The sequence below is a fragment of the Perognathus longimembris genome, chromosome 10 (assembly GCF_023159225.1).
Source record: "Perognathus longimembris pacificus isolate PPM17 chromosome 10, ASM2315922v1, whole genome shotgun sequence".
Classification (NCBI taxonomy): Eukaryota; Metazoa; Chordata; class Mammalia; order Rodentia; family Heteromyidae; genus Perognathus; species Perognathus longimembris.
The window spans coordinates 69,400,067-69,418,464 of NC_063170.1; the positions used below are offsets into that span (position 1 = coordinate 69,400,067).

General features: G+C 62.3%; 2 protein-coding genes across 3 annotated transcripts in view; one reads left to right on the plus strand and one right to left on the minus strand.

The window, feature by feature from the left end:
• Nucleotides 1–17,059, plus strand: Mkrn2 (makorin ring finger protein 2). Its single transcript, XM_048356294.1, has 8 exons — nt 1–121; nt 10,024–10,152; nt 10,557–10,735; nt 11,471–11,775; nt 12,238–12,452; nt 13,284–13,394; nt 15,947–16,091; nt 16,165–17,059. The coding sequence occupies exons 1-8, from the start codon at nt 96–98 to the stop codon at nt 16,297–16,299; spliced, it is 1,245 nt and encodes a 414-aa protein (XP_048212251.1). The 5' UTR covers nt 1–95; the 3' UTR covers nt 16,300–17,059.
• The window catches only part of Raf1 (Raf-1 proto-oncogene, serine/threonine kinase), a 43,655-nt gene continuing 42,215 nt past the window's right edge, over nt 16,959–18,398 (minus strand). For both annotated transcript variants that reach the window (XM_048356292.1, XM_048356293.1), the window contains 3 exons: nt 18,166–18,297; nt 17,946–18,080; nt 16,959–17,827 (listed from right to left, as the gene is read on the minus strand). In XM_048356292.1, coding sequence (XP_048212249.1) covers nt 17,684–17,827; nt 17,946–18,080; nt 18,166–18,297 — 411 coding nt within the window. In that variant the 3' untranslated portion in view covers nt 16,959–17,683. The remainder of the gene's footprint in view (nt 17,828–17,945; nt 18,081–18,165; nt 18,298–18,398) is intronic.

Genomic DNA, 18,398 nt, shown 5'->3' on the forward strand with positions numbered 1-18,398 from the left:
GGGGGCGTCGTGACGCGGCTGCGCGGGTTGGGCCCGGCGGAGGCGAAGCGGCGGCGACGGCGACGGCGCGACGACGGCCCGGCAGCCCGGCCGCCATGAGCACCAAGCAGGTTACTTGCAGGTCAGCGCGCGGGGCCGCGGGGCCGCGAGTGTCGGGCCGGGGCCCGCGGACGGGGAAGCTGAGGCCGACTCGGGACTCGCCGGACGTGGCTCCGCGGCGTGCGGGGTCGAGGCCTGGGGCCGCGGCGCGGGCCCGGGGGCGGGGCCCGAGGGGCGGGGCGGGGGCGGGGCCCGAAGGGGGGCGAGGCCGCGGGACGCAGGCGGCGCGGAGGCGCGCGGCCTGGGCTCGTCGGCGGGCGCGCGCGCGCGCGGTGGGGGTGGGGACGCGCGGGGGGGAAGCGTGGGGGAGGGGACGCGCGGGGGGGGGGGCACGCGCCGGGGCGGGGCGGGGCCGCTCCTTCCCTGCGTCGGGGTTGCGGGGCGGCGGCCGCTGCGCCCCGCACCTGCGGGCAGGATGGCCGCGTGGCTGCGCATCCCCAGTTCTGCGCGCCCGCCCGCCCGCCGGAGCCGGAGCCGGGGTTGACGGGGTGCGGGGCGGGAACACTGCGCTCGCTGGGCCCGCTGGGCCGTGGCCGATCCCGAAGCCGCCGTCCGCGCTGTCGCGGGCGCGCGGGGTCCCCGGCGAGCGCGTTTCTTGCTGGCTTGCGGGAGTCGGGTGCACTGTGTGCTGGGGAAATGGCTTCGGCCTCCCTAACTAGTCTGAAGAATAAACAACCCGCATCCAAGTTGGTCCAGGAGCCACAACTTGGCTGAGAGGAAGCTCCGAGTGGAAAGTTCCTTTTTCCTTTTTCCTTTTATTTTGCTGGTCCTAAACTCGGCGAGGGCCCCGGGGGTCCCTGCGCCTCTCCGTGGCTCAAGGCTTGGCGCTCTGACCCCTTGAGCCACAGCGCCGCTTCCGGCCTTTTCTGCGTATGTGGTGCCGAGGAATCGAACCCAGGGCTCCACGCAAGCTAGGCAAGCGCTCTACCGCTAAGCCACCCTCCCAGCCCCTAAGTGGAAAATTCCTCCTGAGCAGAAAGTATTAGAAGATATTGTATAAAATTGCTTCCAGGAGCTGGGCATGGTGGCATGGCCTCACTAAAGAGACTAAGCCAGCTTGTGCTGCGTCCTGAGACGCCTTCTAAGAGAAAAGTTATGTTCATGGTGTGTGTGTGTGTGTGTGTGTGTGTACGTACCACTGATGGGACTGGAGCAGCACAGCAGCAAGACCCTCGGCCCTGATCGACTGGCTGGAGAAAGAGATTTGGGGTTGAGTAAGGCAGATACCAAGCACGCGGTGGTTGTGTGAGTGAGATGTGTATGAAGCCCGTGATGAATCTTGTGTTTAGCCCGCTCCTGTTCCCTCTGTCTCCTGTATGTTAAAATATTCTCAAACCCTCAAACACCTCCAGCTTGAATTTCCCAAGATACATTTTGTCGCAAGCTTTTTTAAGATACTCAGCTTCTGCAATTCTTATTTTGACTGGTGTTAGTAAAACTAATCATTTCTAAGGAACAGTGGTATAGTTTAGCTATGTAATAAACGCTTTTTAAAATTTGTGTTGTGTCCTCTCTTCATTAATATCCATGATTGAGAAGTAACTTATATAAAGAGTTGTGTTAGTGTTAGATATTAGGGGGTGAGCCAGTTTACTACCAAGACCCAGGTAGCTTATGTTAAGCAGTTACCAGAAAGTTGCAATTGGTGTCCACAAAAGTACTTAACACTAGCTTGGCATTCAGTACTAGAAAGTCTTTGTAAAGATGTGTGCATAGGTGAATTTGTTCTTTTTCCCTTGTATAGTTTCTTCTGTTGGACCAAGTGTTCTAGTATCATTGTGCCCTGTAAAGCAAATTCTAGCTCCCTAGAAAAACATCCCCATTCTTCTACTGTCTTGATTTAATTCTACCATTCCCGTACCAGTCCAAAAGTGTGTCCAGAAAACAGTGCCTATTTGTATAATGCTTGGTAATTGAATCTCAGTGCAAGTAGTGTCTCGTTGGGGAAAATGTTAGATTTTCCTAGAATTTCACAGCTTAGTGCAAGAACAAGAACTTAAACGAGGATCATCTTGATTTTTTTTCTTTTGTTCTTGGAGCTACCCTGACCTGAAAGCTTTTTTTCTGTTTCCCAAAGAAGAGGTCCTCCTACATATAAACAAAGAGTAGGAGGAATGTAGGGAAGAGATACTTTATTTAGTTGTTTTTCTTGCCAGTCCTGGGGCTTGAACTCAGGGCCTGAGCACTGTCCCTGGCTTCTTTTTGCTTAAGGCTAGCACTCTACCATTTGAGCCACAGTGCCAATTCTGGCTTTTATATATATATATATATATATATATATATATATACATATATATATATATGTGGTGCTGAGCAATAGAATCCAGGGCTTTATGTATACAAGGCAAGCACTCTACCACTAGGCCACATTCCCAGCCCTGGAAGGGGTACTTGTGTTTACCTGCTCATGTTTGATGGGCTTACCTTGTGCGTGCCCAGTCATGGCGTGTCCATCAGCCAGCTAGATGCACTCCACAGGGGTGGCCTGAACCTCAGCACAGGACAGTCTCACCCAGCGTCACTGCGCTTCTAGCAGCAGAAGCTGAACACCAGAGCTCATGTGCTCATAGACTCCGTCTCTCCAAATACGCTTGGAAGGGCTCAGACCTAATAATGTGCTCGTGTGAAAGGACAGCACTTGCACACCCTTCCAGAAAGGAAAAGAAGTGCACTTGAAAAGGGTGCGAAGGAGTCAGGCTTTGACAAATACAACAGAGCAAGTACTGGGGGAAATGCAGTGTTACCAAGGGCACCGGTTCATGTTGGTGGGGGGAACGCGTTGCTGGCTTTATTATGTCACGCCAAAGCCTTTTCTCTCAACTTTGATAACTCAGGAGACACTCAGTGGGTCTAGATGGAAGCCCGACGCTCGCTGTCTTGGTTTTTCTCGGGTTTCCGTTTCCCGACCCTGGGGGTGGGTAGGTGGGTGGGAGGCACTTGCTTGGTCTGAGTAGCAGCAGAGCAGTGTCCATTTTGCCTTCGTTTTGACACGCACGAGGGGTCATCCAAGATGGCCGGCTGTGGTGGAGAGGAAGGCCCTCGTGTGCACAGAGCTGGAGTGCCGCGAGGAGCCACCGGGGCCCCGCCGCCGACCCCCCCTGGCCCTCAGCTCTGCTCTCAGAGCTCTGGCTGGGCTCTTCCCGTAGCTTGGCCACCAGTGTCTTTTCCCTCCGAGTGTGACAGGTTCCCTTCATCTCCGGTCTGCTGGCCGAGAAGCTCAGCCTCCAGCCTGGAGCCATTGAGTCTTTGAAGTCGAGTTGGACAGTTGCCAGCGGGGGGCACTGCGTGATCTCACCTGTAGAATGAAGGCGGGGCTGCCCAGAGCAGAGTACGGCATACTATGGTAGAGCTTTGCCCAAATGAGCAGGTGCATTCCAGGATCTCCTGCTGCCTGACACTGAACCACACTTTAATAATCACAAATGGTCACATAACAGTCTGACATCAGCGTCTGCACTTCCCCGCCACGCTGTACAGGACTTTATTCCTTTCAACTTGGGATGGGGGCCCTACTCCAGCCATCCCAGGCCTGGCCTTCCCTCCCCGGAGCATCTCCGGCAGATGTGTGAGAAATGCAAGGGAGAAGCACGCCGAGAGCGCCCACTCTGTCTGTGTGGAGTAAGGTGCATTCGTGTTTTAAGAACCTGCAAGAAGGGCTGGGAAGGTGGCTTAGTGGTAGAGCGCTTGCCTAGCATGCATGGAGCCCTGGGTTCCATTCCTCACCACCACATACGCAGAAAAGGCCAGAAGTGGTCAAGAATCCAGACCCATTTTGTTGGACTCAGCCTGCAGGCAGTTTGCGACCCATAGTGGGCCTGGTAACTTGCGGTGTCACCCAGGGTAAAAGACCCCTGAAGCCTCCCAAAGAGAACCCCTCTGCCTATCAAGCTGCGTACTTGTCGTCATGTGCCCCCCCCCCACTCTCCCTCCTCTCAGGGCCTCAAACCGCCACCCTCGACCTCAGCTGCCTGAGTAGCTAGGACTGCAGGTGGGAGCCGCCGGTGCTCTGCTGCTGTTTTTCTTTTTGACAGTGCAGAGGTTTGAACTCAGGGCTTCATGCTTGCTAGGTGGCACTCTCGTACTGAGCCACGTTTTCAGCCCTATTTGTACTTTTACTCATTCTCAGCTTCCAAGTAGGTAGGTCGATAAGCACGAGCCTTTGAGCCTGCTCATCTAAGTTGATGGTCCCAGGAGCCCAGTGCACCCACAGTGACGGTCCCGAGGAGCCCAGCCCATCCACAGTGACGGTCCCGAGGAGCCCAGCCCATCCACAGTGACGGTCCCGAGGAGCCCAGCGCCCACAGTGACGGTCCCGAGGAGCCCAGCCCATCCACAGTGACGGTCCCGAGGAGCCCAGCCCGTCCACAGTGACGGTCCCGAGGAGCCCAGCCCATCCACAGTGACGGTCCCGAGGAGCCCAGCCCATCCACAGTGACGGTCCCGAGGAGCCCAGCGCCCACAGTGACGGTCCCGAGGAGCCCAGCGCCCACAGTGACGGTCCCGAGGAGCCCAGCGCCCACAGTGACGGTCCCGAGGAGCCCAGCCCATCCACAGTGACGGTCCCGAGGAGCCCAGCGCCCACAGTGACGGTCCCGAGGAGACCAGCGCCCACAGTGACGGTCCCGAGGAGCCCAGCGCCCACAGTGACGGTCCCGAGGAGCCCAGCCCATCCACAGTGACGGTCCCGAGGAGCCCAGCGCCCACAGTGACGGTCCCGAGGAGCCCAGCGCCCACAGTGACGGTCCCGAGGAGCCCAGCGCCCACAGTGACGGTCCCGAGGAGCCCAGCGCCCACAGTGACGGTCCCGAGGAGCCCAGCGCCCACAGTGACGGTCCCGAGGAGCCCAGCCCATCCACAGTGACGGTCCCGAGGAGCCCAGCGCCCACAGTGACGGTCCCGAGGAGCCCAGTGCCCATCCACAGTGACGGTCCCGAGGAGCCCAGTGCCCACAGTGACGGTCCCGAGGAGCCCAGTGCCCACAGTGACGGTCCCGAGGAGCCCAGCGCCCACAGTGACGGTCCCGAGGAGCCCAGCCCGCCCACAGTGACGGTCCCGAGGAGCCCAGCCCGTCCACAGTGACGGTCCCGAGGAGCCCAGCGCCCACAGTGACGGTCCCGCATTCACAGCCACCGCCAGTTGGAGCTCTGACTCTGCCTTGCAGAACTGAAATTCTGCACCCACTCAACAACTGCTGTGCCTCCTTACCCCAACTCTGAGCAACTAGCATTCCTTTTTGGTTTTCTTGTGTTAGTACTGGGGCTTGAACTCAGGACCTTGTGTTCTTGCTTAGGTTTTTTGCTCAAAATTGGCTCTCTACCACTTGAACCTCACCTGTACTTACAACTTCTCACTGGTTAATTGGAGATACGAGCCTCGCAGCTGCTTGGTTCGCCAGTACTTTATCCAGGGGGTTAAGCCTTATCTGGCAGAGAAAAACCGAGTTCAAAGTGCATCTGCCCTTGGACAGTGCTGGAGGCCATGCTGCCCATCTGTCTCTCACGGCGTCCAGCTAGAGTTCTGCCCCCAACACCACACCGCTCATTGAGCCCAGGGATCCAGTAGTTATTCCTGCTTTTAAGGCACTCTAGAGGCGAAACGCCCTGCAAAACCTGGTTGAAGCGAAGACCCGGATCCGGATGAAAACTCGCTAAAAGCAGGCTGGCATGACTGCAGTAAAGTGTCACACTCCTAAACCTTCAGAAGACCATCAAGATGAGGCGGGAAACCGTAAGAGCCAGCTGGAAACCATGTCGCCAGAGGCGGCCCATGGCTGCACGGGGTTCTCCTAGTGAAGTCATCACTGCAGTAGCCAAGGCCGTGAGACTGGCGAGGAGATGCATCGGTGCATCCTGACACATGCGTGAGCTGCGTGAGCCGCTGATGTGCTCTCAGCTGTGGGGAGGAGGTGCCTCGTGCTGGACTCCTGACACACGCGTGAGCCGCTGATGTGCTCTCAGCTGCTGGGAGGAGGTGCCTCGTGCTGGACTCCTGACGCGTGCGTGAGCCGCTGATGTGCTCTCAGCTGCTGGGAGGAGCTGCCTCGTGCTGGACTCCTGACGCGTGCGTGAGCAGCTGATGTGCTCTCAGCTGCGGGGAGGAGGTGCCTCGTGCTGGACTCCTGACGCGTGCGTGAGCGCTGATGTGCTCTCAGCTGCGGGGAGGAGCTGCCTCGTGCTGGACTCCTGACGCGTGCGTGAGCCGCTGATGTGCTCTCAGCTGCGGGGAGGAGGTGCCTCGTGCTGGACTCCTGACACACGCGTGAGCCGCTGATGTGCTCTCAGCTGCTGGGAGGAGGTGCCTCGTGCTGGACTCCTGACACACGCGTGAGCCGCTGATGTGCTCTCAGCTGCTGGGAGGAGGTGCCTCGTGCTGGACTCCTGACACACGCGTGAGCCGCTGATGTGCTCTCAGCTGCTGGGAGGAGGTGCCTCGTGCTGGACTCCTGACACACGCGTGAGCCGCTGATGTGCTCTCAGCTGCGGGGAGGAGGTGCCTCGTGCTGGACTCCTGACGCGTGCGTGAGCCGCTGATGTGCTCTCAGCTGCGGGGAGGAGGTGCCTCGTGCTGGACTCCTGACACACGCGTGAGCCGCTGATGTGCTCTCAGCTGCTGGGAGGAGGTGCCTCGTGCTGGACTCCTGACACACGCGTGAGCCGCTGATGTGCTCTCAGCTGCTGGGAGGAGGTGCCTCGTGCTGGACTCCTGACACACGCGTGAGCCGCTGATGTGCTCTCAGCTGCTGGGAGGAGGTGCCTCGTGCTGGACTCCTGACACACGCGTGAGCCGCTGATGTGCTCTCAGCTGCTGGGAGGAGGTGCCTCGTGCTGGACTCCTGACACACGCGTGAGCCGCTGATGTGCTCTCAGCTGCGGGGAGGAGGTGCCTCGTGCTGGACTCCTGACGCGTGCGTGAGCCGCTGATGTGCTCTCAGCTGCGGGGAGGAGGTGCCTCGTGCTGGACTCCTGACACACGCGTGAGCCGCTGATGTGCTCTCAGCTGCTGGGAGGAGGTGCCTCGTGCTGGACTCCTGACACACGCGTGAGCCGCTGATGTGCTCTCAGCTGCTGGGAGGAGGTGCCTCGTGCTGGACTCCTGACACACGCGTGAGCCGCTGATGTGCTCTCAGCTGCTGGGAGGAGGTGCCTCGTGCTGGACTCCTGACGCGTGCGTGAGCCGCTGATGTGCTCTCACAGTCGTCGACAAAGACCTGACGGAGATGGCCAAGTCAGCAAGCAAATAAGAGGGCGTGGAAGAAGACGAACTGTGGGTTGGTGAGAGGAAGAGGTCGGCCCGGCCCTCGGTTGTCTGGCAGCCATGGTGAGAAAGTGTAAACTTGAGCGAGAGGCCGGGGACGGGGAGCTCCAGGGGCTCGGTGCCTGCACGTCGTAGCTACAATGGAGAGTGGCACGCCAGTGTGTTCACGCCTTCTACAATGGAGAGTGGCACGCCAGTGTGTTCACGCCTTCTACAATGGAGAGTGGCACGCCAGTGTGTTCACGCCTTCTACAATGGAGAGTGGCACGCCAGTGTGTTCACGCCTTCTACAATGGAGAGTGGCACGCCAGTGTGTTCACGCCTTCTACAATGGAGAGTGGCACGCCAGTGTGTTCACGCCTTCTACAATGGAGAGTGGCACGCCAGTGTGTTCACGCCTTCTACAATGGAGAGTGGCACGCCAGTGTGTTCACGCCTTCTCGCTCCCCAGCAGCAGCGAGGCCGTGTCCCGTGACAGGGTTCCTCACTCGGGGGCACCCGTCAGGCCTACACCTTCAGCAGAAATAGAAGTCGGGGCGCTGGGAAGAGCCTGCGCCCCACGAGGCGTCCGGCACGAGAGCGTGCTGCGCGGTGCGTGCGTCTCGCCGCACCTTCCTGGCCATCGGCACTGCCCGGCCACGCGGCTCACCGGCTTCCCCATTCACGCTGCCGTGCGCTTCGCCCACGGGGACCCACGTAGAACTTCGCATGTTCTGTAATTACGCAGGTTCAGGAGTGTAGAACGTTAAGTGTTTATGAGCGTGGGAAAGGTTAATAGAGTGGGAAGGGGTTATAAAGCCTTAAAATATAAGTTAAAAAATACATAAGGCTGCTACTTGGCGGATTTTCACCTATCGTGGGGGCTTCTGGAATATAACTCTGCGATAGAAGAGGGAGCACTTGTATAGCTCCTTATTTGACTTTGGTGCATTTAAAATTAATTCCACTGGGCACCAGTGGCTCACACCTGTAATCCTAGCTACTCAGGCTGAGATATGAAGATCATGGTTCAAAGCCAGCCCAGGCAGGAAAGTTCATGCGACTCTTATCTCCAATTAATCACAGAAAAAGCCAGAAGTAGCGCTGTGCCTTAAGTGGTAGAGCGCTAGCCTTGAGCACGAGGAGGCCAGTGATAGCACTCAGGCCCAGCGTCCAAGCCCCAGGACCAGCAAAACAAATAAAATCCTTGTTTTTTACGTCTAGTGTTTGCACTATGGTGTGTCTACAAGTATTCTTGGATTCTGTCTACTGGGAGTTCTGTGTGCCTCTAAAGGTGGATGAGGTTTTTCTCTCAAGATTGGAGAAGTTGGGGCTGGGAACGTGGTCCAGTGGTAGAATGCTTGGCTAGCATGCACGAAGCCCTGGGTTCAATTCCTGAGCACCACATATACAAAAAAAGCCAGAAGTGGCGCTGTGGTTCAAGTGGCAGAGTGCTAGCCTTGAGCAAAAACAAAGAGAAGCCAGGGACAGTGCTCAGGCCCTGAGTTCAAGCCCCAGGACTGACCAGATTTGTAGTTGTCTTGATTGTTGGTGAACCTTGTGATCTTTCACTGTGATTTCCGTGTGAGGGTTCCGGGATTGTGGAGGTGGTTCCGGTTGTGCTGAAGTGTGGTTCACTGGATGGATCGCTGTCAGCCTTTGCACTTGGCAGCCGTCAGCTTGGGTGGTGCAGATGGCGAGCTGTGCCGGTCAGCTGTCAGCTCTGTGGCGTGCAGGGTGCACTTGGTCCCAGGCTGTCTCTTGCCTGGTCGGTGGCTCGCATTTATCCAGGGCTAGCTCGGGCTGGGTGTGCCGCTTGCCCTCGGGGCCGGGCTGGGGGCCTCCGGGTGGGCATGAGCCGGAGAAGGGGCGCTCGCTCTAGGTGCGGGGAGACTGTCCGCCTTCTTTTGGCAGAACGGTTTTTGGGGGCAGAGAGGGCCGTGGAGGACACGGGGTCCTCGTGCCCCCCAGTGTTGGTCCTGGGGTCTTCCGCTGGAAGCAGACGGGTGAGGGGGAAGAGGCGAGGAAGGGCCCTGGCCCCTTTGCCCTCTTCAAGGGTGGTGTTGCTGCTGGGGTGGGAGGGAAGGATTAGGGGTGCGCGCTCTGGGTCGCCTCAGTGCTGGTCTCCCGTACCGTTCCCGGCGCTGGTTCTGAGCTGACCGGCAGCTCCCTGAGGGTCTGTGCGTCTGGGTGCCGCGGTCTCGGGTTGCTGACGGTGTCGCTGTCGGCGCTGGTCGGGTGCGGGCTGTGTGGCCGCTGGCACCCAGGTTCCTCTATGCATTTTGATGCTGCACTATGTCATTTGACCCTCACGGCCTCGTGTGGTAAGCGGTATGATCACTCTACAGGTGAAGAGGGCAAAGACGAGGGAGATTGGTTTTGTGACTTAGCTTGAATCCAGGTCTCACGACATTATAGCCATTCTCTTTAAAAACTCAGTGATGATGAGACAGCATTATTTTCTCCGTGAGGAGACCCATTTTTCACATAAACACATCTATCTTCAGATAGAAACTCCTGGAACCACTAAGTGTTCTTCCAGAAAAGCTGTCATTATGGTAGACATCGGCATTCGTTTTTCAAACCAAGGGTACCGTGTATCGGCACCCCGGTAGCCGTGCGTCGCGTGTGTCTGCGGCGTGCTGGGCTCCTTGGCAGGTGGGAAACGGCGTGTGCACGCTTGTCTCTCAGGTACTTCATACACGGCGTGTGCCGGGAGGGCAGCCAGTGCCTCTTCTCGCACGACCTGGCCAACAGCAAGCCGTCCACCATCTGCAAGTACTACCAGAAGGGCTTCTGCGCCTACGGCACGCGCTGCAGGCAAGGCCGCGGGGCGGGGCGGGGCGGGGCGGGGCGGGGCGGGCCGCGGTCCAAGGGGTGGGAAGCAAAAACCTGCTTGCCATAGGAATGCATTATAAAAGCTTTTGTGTGCGGGTGTGGTACTGGGGCTTGAACTCCGGGCCTGTGGGGGGGGGGTGCTGCAGCCATGCCGGGCCACGTTTCTAGCCCCCTTTCTCCTGCGCTGCCGTCATGGCTGGGATAGACGCGCGTGCGCACTTGCCCTGGCGGAGGCGGAGGCGGGGGCTGCGAGCCGCGTGTGCTTCCGCTCTTGCCGGGCAGCTCGTGTAGACCCGGTCTAGACCCGGTCTCGCCGCGCAGGGCAGCAGCTGTGGGCGGGTGCAGGCGGCGCGCGTGGCCAGCGCGGCTGTGTGTGTGTTGTGCAGGTATGATCACACCAGGCCCTCGGCCGCAGCAGGTGGTGCGGTGGGGCCCGTCTCCCACGCTGGGCCTTCCCCAGGCCCCCACAGTCCTCACGCCGCCGACCTCGCCACGTCCACTGTGAGGATGCACACGCACGAGCCGGGGAAGCGGGAGAAGAGGACGCTGGTGCTCAGAGACCGCAGTGAGTGAGGGCCCCCCCCCCCCCCCCCGGCTCCTTTACGCCGCCCCTCGCAGGGCCGCACGCACCTCAGCGGGTGGCGGGGCCTCCTTTGCCCCTGTGGAGCACAGGAGTCGTCTCTAGGGGGGCCAGCTTGATGGGGAGCCTGCGCCCCTGGCTCGTGGGCCAGAGCTGCGTCGTTTTGCTGAGCAGGTGGCTTTCGGTAGGGAACCGGGTGGTAGGCGCGGTTTTCACTGGCCAGTCCCCACCGCGAAGCTCCGGCTCTGCTGGCCGGCCTGTGAGGCCAGGCTGCCCGCGGGGAGGTGGGGGGGCGGTCCACGGCCCCCCCTTCCTGTGCCCACACCTGTGGGGTAGAGGGCTTGGGGTTTTCTTGCCAGTCCTGCAGCTTGGACCGTGGGCTCGGCACGGTCCCCGAGCTTGAGTTACAGCTCCGTTTCTGGCTTTTATGGTAGTTTTAGTGGAGTCTCATGGACTTTCCTGCCCGAGCTGGCTTTGAACCACGGTCCTCAGATCTCAGCCTTCTGAGTAGCTAGGATTCTAGGTGTGAGCGCCTGGCACGCAGCTTCTGTGCACTACGAGCTGCTCTGCTCTGCTTGTCCTCCGTCGTGTGGGTCTTGCGCCGGTGTGTTGTGAGGGGGCGGTTCCTCTCGTGCTAGGCGTTCCCGAGTGGCGTGGGTGAGTCCGCGGGCGGGCCCGCGAGGCCCGGCTGCCGCTCTCACGCGGTGTGTTTGTGCTAAGATCTCTCTGGCTTGGCGGAAGAGAAGACGCCCCTGAGCGCGGCCGGCCCCCCCGGCGGCTGCAGTGACGCGCAGACGGGCCTGGACGCGAAGCCGCACTCGTACCTGGACGCCATCCGCAGCGGCCTGGAGGACGCGGAGGCCGGCAGCTCGTGCGGCGGCGAGCAGCCGCTGTGCCCGTACGCGGCCGCCGGCGAGTGCCGCTTCGGGGACGCCTGCGTCTACCTGCACGGGGACGTGTGCGACATCTGCAGGCTGCCCGTCCTGCACCCCTCCGACCCCGAGCAGAGGAAGGCGCACGAGAAGGTACGCGGGGCGGCTCACGCGCTCTTCCCCGCATCCTTGCCGTCCCCGCGTTCTCGAGAAATACGGAGGAACAGGAGAACGAGAACAGACCTTAGAAATGCAAAGGGGCGCGAGGTTCAGAGAGCACACGCAACAGGAGCAGGGCGCGCGTGCGCACACGCGTATGCCCGTTGGTGTGCCCGCTGTCCTCGCACGCGCGTGTGCGTGCTCACACAGCCTCCTTCCCTGTGGCTGGGTGCAGCGGGCCTGGACTCTGGGGCGTCACGCGGGTCCCGGGCCCCACAGCTCCCCTCGTGGGGGGCACGCTGCGCTGCCCACCCCGAGCGCCCGGCCCTGTGGCTGTGGGTGTGACGTGGGGGGGGGGGGCGTCCGCCTCGCCTTGAATCTGGGGCTACGGTCACCTCGGTGGCCGCCAACCCCCCGCCCAGCCCGGACCCCAGCGTCCCTCGTCCTCCGCGGCAGATGTGCATGCTGACGTTCGAGCACGAGATGGAGAAGGCGTTCGCCTTCCAGGCGAGCCAGGACAAGGTGTGCAGCATCTGCATGGAGGTGATCCTGGAGAAGGCCTCGGCCTCCGAGCGCAGGTTCGGGATCCTGTCCAACTGCAACCACACCTACTGCCTGTCCTGCATCCGCCAGTGGCGGTGCGCCAAGCAGTTCGAGAACCCCATCATCAAGTGAGTGCCGCGGGGCTGCGGCCCGCCGGGGCCTGAGCTGCAGGCCGCTGGGGCCCGCCGCGGGCCACGGGCAGCCATGGCGGCACTGCGCGCTCGCCAGCGGCCGCTCAGCTTCTCCTCTGCTTCCTCCCCTTACTTGACGATGCGTTGGACCGGTGCGCGGGAGCGGGAGCCTGCCACCCGGAGGCGTGCTCCGCCAGCGTGCGGGGGTGGGGGGACTGGAAGAGCCCAGAGAGGGTGGGAGGGCAGGGGCAGGGGGGCTGGGAGGACCCAGGGGGGCTGGGACGGGGGCAGGGGGGCTGGGAGGACCCGGAGGGGCTGGGAGGCCGGGGGCAGGGGGGCTGGGACGGGGGCAGGGGGGCTGGGAGGACGGGGGGGGCTGGGAGGACCCGGGGGGGCTGGGAAGACGGGGGCATTTCCAGGCCTGCGGAAGCAGACGTGGGCCCTCCCCCCCTCCCTCCCCGTGTGTAATGAAGCGTGGCTGGACGCAGCGCCCCGTCCCTCTGTCCCCCCAGGGGGCTTGTGTGCGAGTCTGTGGCGCTTTTCTTCTCGAGCGTCTTGCGGGGTGGCGCTGCCGGTCATGGGGTGACTGCCTTTCACGCAGGAGCTGCGCACCCCTTGGCACCCCCACCGGCGCCCCCGCACACGGTCTCTGCGGGAAGCGATGGTTCTCTGTGCTCGGCTGCGTCTCCCCGCCGGCCATGTGGGCGCCCCTCCCCCCCTCGGGTGCGGGGAAGCCAGCGCCGCACAGCGAAGTGCCGGGCGAGGCTCCATGCCGCAGGGCGCGGGTGGGGACGGAGCGCCCCCTCCTGAACCCGAGTCCTGTTTCAGATCGTGCCCCGAGTGCCGCGTCATATCGGAGTTCGTCATCCCCAGCGTGTACTGGGTGGAAGATCAGAGCAAGAAGAACGAGCTGATCGAAGCGTTCAAGCAGGGAATGGGGTGAGTTGGCCTGGCCGGGGTTCCTCTCCCGCAGGCCTCCCGAGCTGCGGGCCTGGGCTCCAGCCTTGTCGTGGTGGAGGGAGGCTGCCCTGCCCGGCGGTGCGGGCCCTGTGGCTGGCACGGCGCCCGTGGGGTTTTGACTGACGGCCGCGTGGACGCCCTTCATGTCCCAGGCTGCTCTAGGGCTGGAGCCGCCGCCCAAAGGCCCTTGCACCGCACCCGCAGGGGCTCACGCAGAGTGGGCTTGCGGGAGAAGAGGGAGCGTGCTGGGTTTCTCTGCCTCAGTGTGGGGCAGTGAGCCTTGCTGAGATGAGGGACATTCCAGAACCTTCCAGATGGAGGGCCCTTGGGCCCCTAGGGGTAGCCTGGGCTTTGCGGGGTGCAGACGGCTGGGGCATTGTGAGGATGGGGCGGCCAGGGCGCTCGTCCAGTGACCCCAGCAGGAGGACCGGGGCGCGCCTCCGGCAGCAGTGGGCGTGCGGGGGCTGACGCGGCCGGGCTCCCACCGGCACACGCGCGTGCAAGGGGTTTGTTTTCTTAACCAACCTTTCATTTTGGCCAATTTAATCTCTTATGACTTCAGATTTTTCCCCCCGTTGTTGAAGGGGTTGCAGCTGAACGTGTTCACGCGCAGGTCCAGGGCTTCTCGACTCGCACGTGAGCCCAGTGCCTCACGCACGCGCTCGGCCTCCGCGCTGCCGCCCCGCACGCGCGGCCCGGTGGATTGGGGGGGGCTCTCACGGGCCCTTCTGTCCGCTGGCTTCGAGCCACGTGCTCAGGGCTCCAAGGCCCGAGCTTCCTTGGTGTTCCGTGACACACTTGGCGAGCCAGTCACTGGCACACGGCCTCCCCCTCCTCCCCCTCCCCCTCCCCCTCCCGCCACATCCCACCCACTGCACCAGGCGTCCGCGGGCAGCAGAGCCGCCCTCCACCTCCGCGTGTTGGTGGCCACTGCAGCTTCTGAGAACGCAGGGCGAGTTCACCCGCCGTGGGCCATTTTTCCCAGGCTGCTTTCTTACCCTGGTTTTCGGCCTCCGCGCGCCGTGGCGCCGCTGGGATTCCCAGCCCCCGCTTCCGCCCCGCTGGCCAGCGCGTCCTCCGGGGCGTCGCCCCCGCCAGCGGCCCGCCGGCCTCGGGGAAGCCTTCCCTCGCCCGTCCTTTCTCCTTTGCGCGTTCGCGCCGTGGCCTTCAGCCTGGCTTCCGGGGAGCGTGGCCGCCCCGCGTGCGATCGCATCGCCTTGTGGTCATTTTCTCGGGTCAGTTAAGCTCTTACCGTCGACGTTCGAAGCGCTGCTACAAGAGCTCCATCGTTCGGTTCCAGTGTCGCATGCTAGATTTAATGGTGGCTTGGTCGCCAGCTTGCACTTGGCAGCCGACACTGCTGGGTTTGCTTCGTGCAAGCAGCTCCTCACTGCTGGGCTCGTGTGCAGTACAGTCGGGGCGCCCCCCGCCCCCCGCCCCCCCGCCGCGGGGTCCCACTCCGGTGACGGCTGCTGGCTCCATCTCCTGTGTTTCGGTTATTGAGGCTAGAAAGGAGGGTTCTCACAGGGGTTCCAGGCGTCTGCCCCGTGGCCGGGCGGGCTAGCGAAGGGGTCACTGCAGCCATTCCTCTCCCCCAGGTGCTTACTCCCACTAAGACGCTTCCTTTTGTTCCTTCTAGTGTCCAAACCTTCTTGGGTCATTTATAGTTGCACAGCAGAACTGCGACCTTGAATGTGGCTCCCCCAAATCAGGGCAGGGTGGTCCACACTCGTAACCTCAGCACTGAAGAAGCTGAGGCACAGGAGTCATGAGTTCAAGGCCAGTGTGGCCTACTTAGGGGAGACACCATTGCGAACAACGGATTAAAGGCCGCTTCCTCCATCGGCCTCCCCTCCTGCCATCTGTCTACAGGAGGCGGCGCGGGGGGCAGTGGGCTCCAGAGAGGCTCTGCCGGGCCTGCTGTGGGGACCCCAGGGCCCACCCTGACGGGCGTTGTGGGGTGCCACGGGCAGGTGGGAAGCGGGCGCTGTGGGGATACCCCTGGGGCAGGCCGCACGTGTGGCGATCTGATGTGAGAACGGGACAGACCCCGGAGCCCGTGTAGCATGCGTTAGGAAGCGGGGCCCCGCAGGGGCGCGCAGACCCCAGGCAGGGCTGGAGCTGCGCGGGGAAGGCGTGAGGCTGGACGCGAGGTGCATCGGGGAGCACTGCAGGCAGGCACGAGAACGCCGCTCCTCGCCAGCGGGGGGGTCTCAGACGCAGGGCGGCCGGGCAGCGTGTGGAAGCCAGACGCAGCCTCCAGCCGAGCACACGAAACCAGAGCGGCCCAAGTGGCGCTCAGAGACAGCGCCTAGGCCCCGAGTTCAAGCCCCGAGACCGGCAAAAAGGAAAAAACCCTCCAAGGGTGGGAAGCACCGGAGGGCGCAGCTGCCCTGCCCCGGGTGGGGCGGAGGGAAAGGCGCTTCTGTGTGGCGGGAAGGAAAGGGAGGCGCGCGTTTTGGGAACCGGGCGTCTAGAGGCGCGTGGGTGGGGGCTGGTGGGACTGGGGTGACCCCGTCCTCCGCCCCCAGGAGGAAGGCCTGCAAATACTTCGAGCAAGGGAAGGGGAGCTGTCCCTTCGGGAGCAAGTGCCTGTACCGCCATGCCTACCCCGACGGGCGCCTGGCGGAGCCCGAGAAGCCCCGGAAGCAGCTCAGCTCGGAGGGCACCGTGCGGGTGAGGAGGGTGAGGGGGGCGCTGGGGGCGGGGGGGTCCGCGGGGCGCCTCGTGACCGCCGGCTCTCGTGCAGTTCTTCAATTCCGTGCGGCTGTGGGATTTCATCCAGAACCGGGAGGCGCGGCAGGCGCCCGCCGCGGACGACGACGTGGCGGAGCTCGGGGACCTCTTCATGCGCCTCTCCGGCGTGGAGTCGCCGGAAACCTAGTCAGGGGCCCAGCTGTGCACCGGGGCGCGCGGGGTGCCCTGGTGGAGCCCGTGGCGAGCTGCCGGCGCCTCCCCGTCCTGGGCGCCAGGGCCGCTGGGAAGAGCAGGGTATGAAGGGCGTGCCTCGCACACGCGTCACTAGGTTCCTAGTCGGTAGCTGCACCTCCGCCGGGGACCGGCGCCCCTCAACTATTTTGATTGCTTTGAAAAGAAACCCGGCTCCTGTCCTTTGTGAGTCGCTCAGCAGCGGCAGCGGCACGGAGGCCTCCACCGCGGGGGACCCGAACCCCGGAGCACAGCGAGGACGCCGCCTTCCACTCCGGCGTCCAGCCGCCCCTCCGCCCTCGCTGCCCCCACGCCTGGAAACTTCCCAGCACCCGGGACGGTTCGTGCGGGACGTGACCGGAGCCGCAGTGCACGTAGCCTCGCGAGGTACAACGCTCACTCCAAACCCCGATTTTCTCTATTTTTGTAAAAGCCAAGTATTTTCCAGAGCGCGGCTGCCGCTGCGGTGCCCAGCACACGCGGGGTCCTCCTCGCCGCGGCTTCACGAGGAGCAAGCCCGGCCGTGGGCCAGGCCGAAGCTGGGGACCCACCTGGTCCTGGGGCGCTGCACAGGGAGGGGCGATTCCTTCTGAAGGAGTTAATAGCCATTAAGCCTAAATTTAATTTATTTTATTAAAATAACATAATTGATGAATTATCAGATAACTGTATCTTGTCAGACACGATAAAAACAAAATTAAAACCCCAATCATTAAGAAAACCTGAATCTCTTGGCTTTCTCGTGGACGTGATGTGACTCCGGCAGGCTGCCCGGGGCCCGCTCCACAGGGGCAACTCCTGGAAGACAGGCTGAGCGGGGCGGGGGGCGGGAGGGGCGCGGGGATGGGGGGAGGCTGCTCCCAGGTGGGCGGGTAGAGCACCTTGCACCCTGCCTGGAAAAGGCCCCCTCCCCACACCGACGAGGAGGCTCTGAAAGGAAGCCGTGTCCCTAGAGTCACGTCCCTTAGTACCAAAGCAGGCTCCTCCAGGCGGCCGTCTCGGCAGTCCTGGGCTGTTTGGTGCGTTATGTGCAAAACTGTTTGGCGGTGCACCACTGTGAGGAGAAGCCCACGTGCAAAGTCCCGTGAGCCCACAGTCAGCTGGGCTGCTCTGTGGCCGGAGCCCCGCTTTCGTGCCGCTGCCGGCGGGGCAGCGTGGGAGCGGCTTCCTTCTCCAGGTCAGAGGGTAGAAAAGAAGGCAACGTGATGGTAAGTAAGGCCCCCGCTGTCTGGAAGGCCGCAGCAGCAGCTCCTCTGGAAGCACGCACCATGCTCCCAAAGACGGGGACCGAGGTGCCCGCGCACTCCTCCCTGGCGGCCAGAGCGCAGGTGCAGAGTCGGCTAGAAGACCGGCAGCCGCGGGGACGTGGTCAGCGTGCAGGAGTTGATGTCCTCGGTGTGGGCCGCGCGGTGCAGGGAAGGCTCAGACGCGCTCCGGTTGATTTTCGGCAGCGAGTGCTGGAGCAGCTCGATGGAGGACAGGATCTGAAACGGCCATACACGGCGTCTTGGTGCCACAGCGCCCTACGGGGGCCAAGGCCAGGCTCTCCGCTCCCCTCCGCCCTCTGCCGCTCAGGTGGCGCGCGCCCCAGGACGGCCTCACCTGCGGGAAGAGGGGCCTCTCCTCCTTCACCTTCTTCACGCAGTCCGCCACCAGCCGTTTCATTGCTTTGGGGCAGTTCTTGTACAGCCTGCTGAGATCTGGGGAGGCGTACCCTCGGCCCACCATGAAGATGATCTGAGGGGAGAGTGCATTGAGAACGGAAGTGGTCCAGCCCCCCACCCCCGCCCCCGCCCCCGCCCAGACAGCGTGGCCCACTCACCTGGTCTCGGTTGTTGATGTGGGAGTAGGGCAGCTCCCCGGTCATGAGCTCGTACAGCACGATGCCGTAGGAGTAGACGTCCGACTGGAAGCTGAACGGGTTGTTATCCTGCATGCGGATCACCTCGGGGGCCTAGGGAGGCAAACGCATCCGCCCTGCCGGTGTGACCACAGCCGCCCCCTTCCACTCGCTAGGGAAAGCCGGACCTCACACCTGACACACTTGTTTGTGGT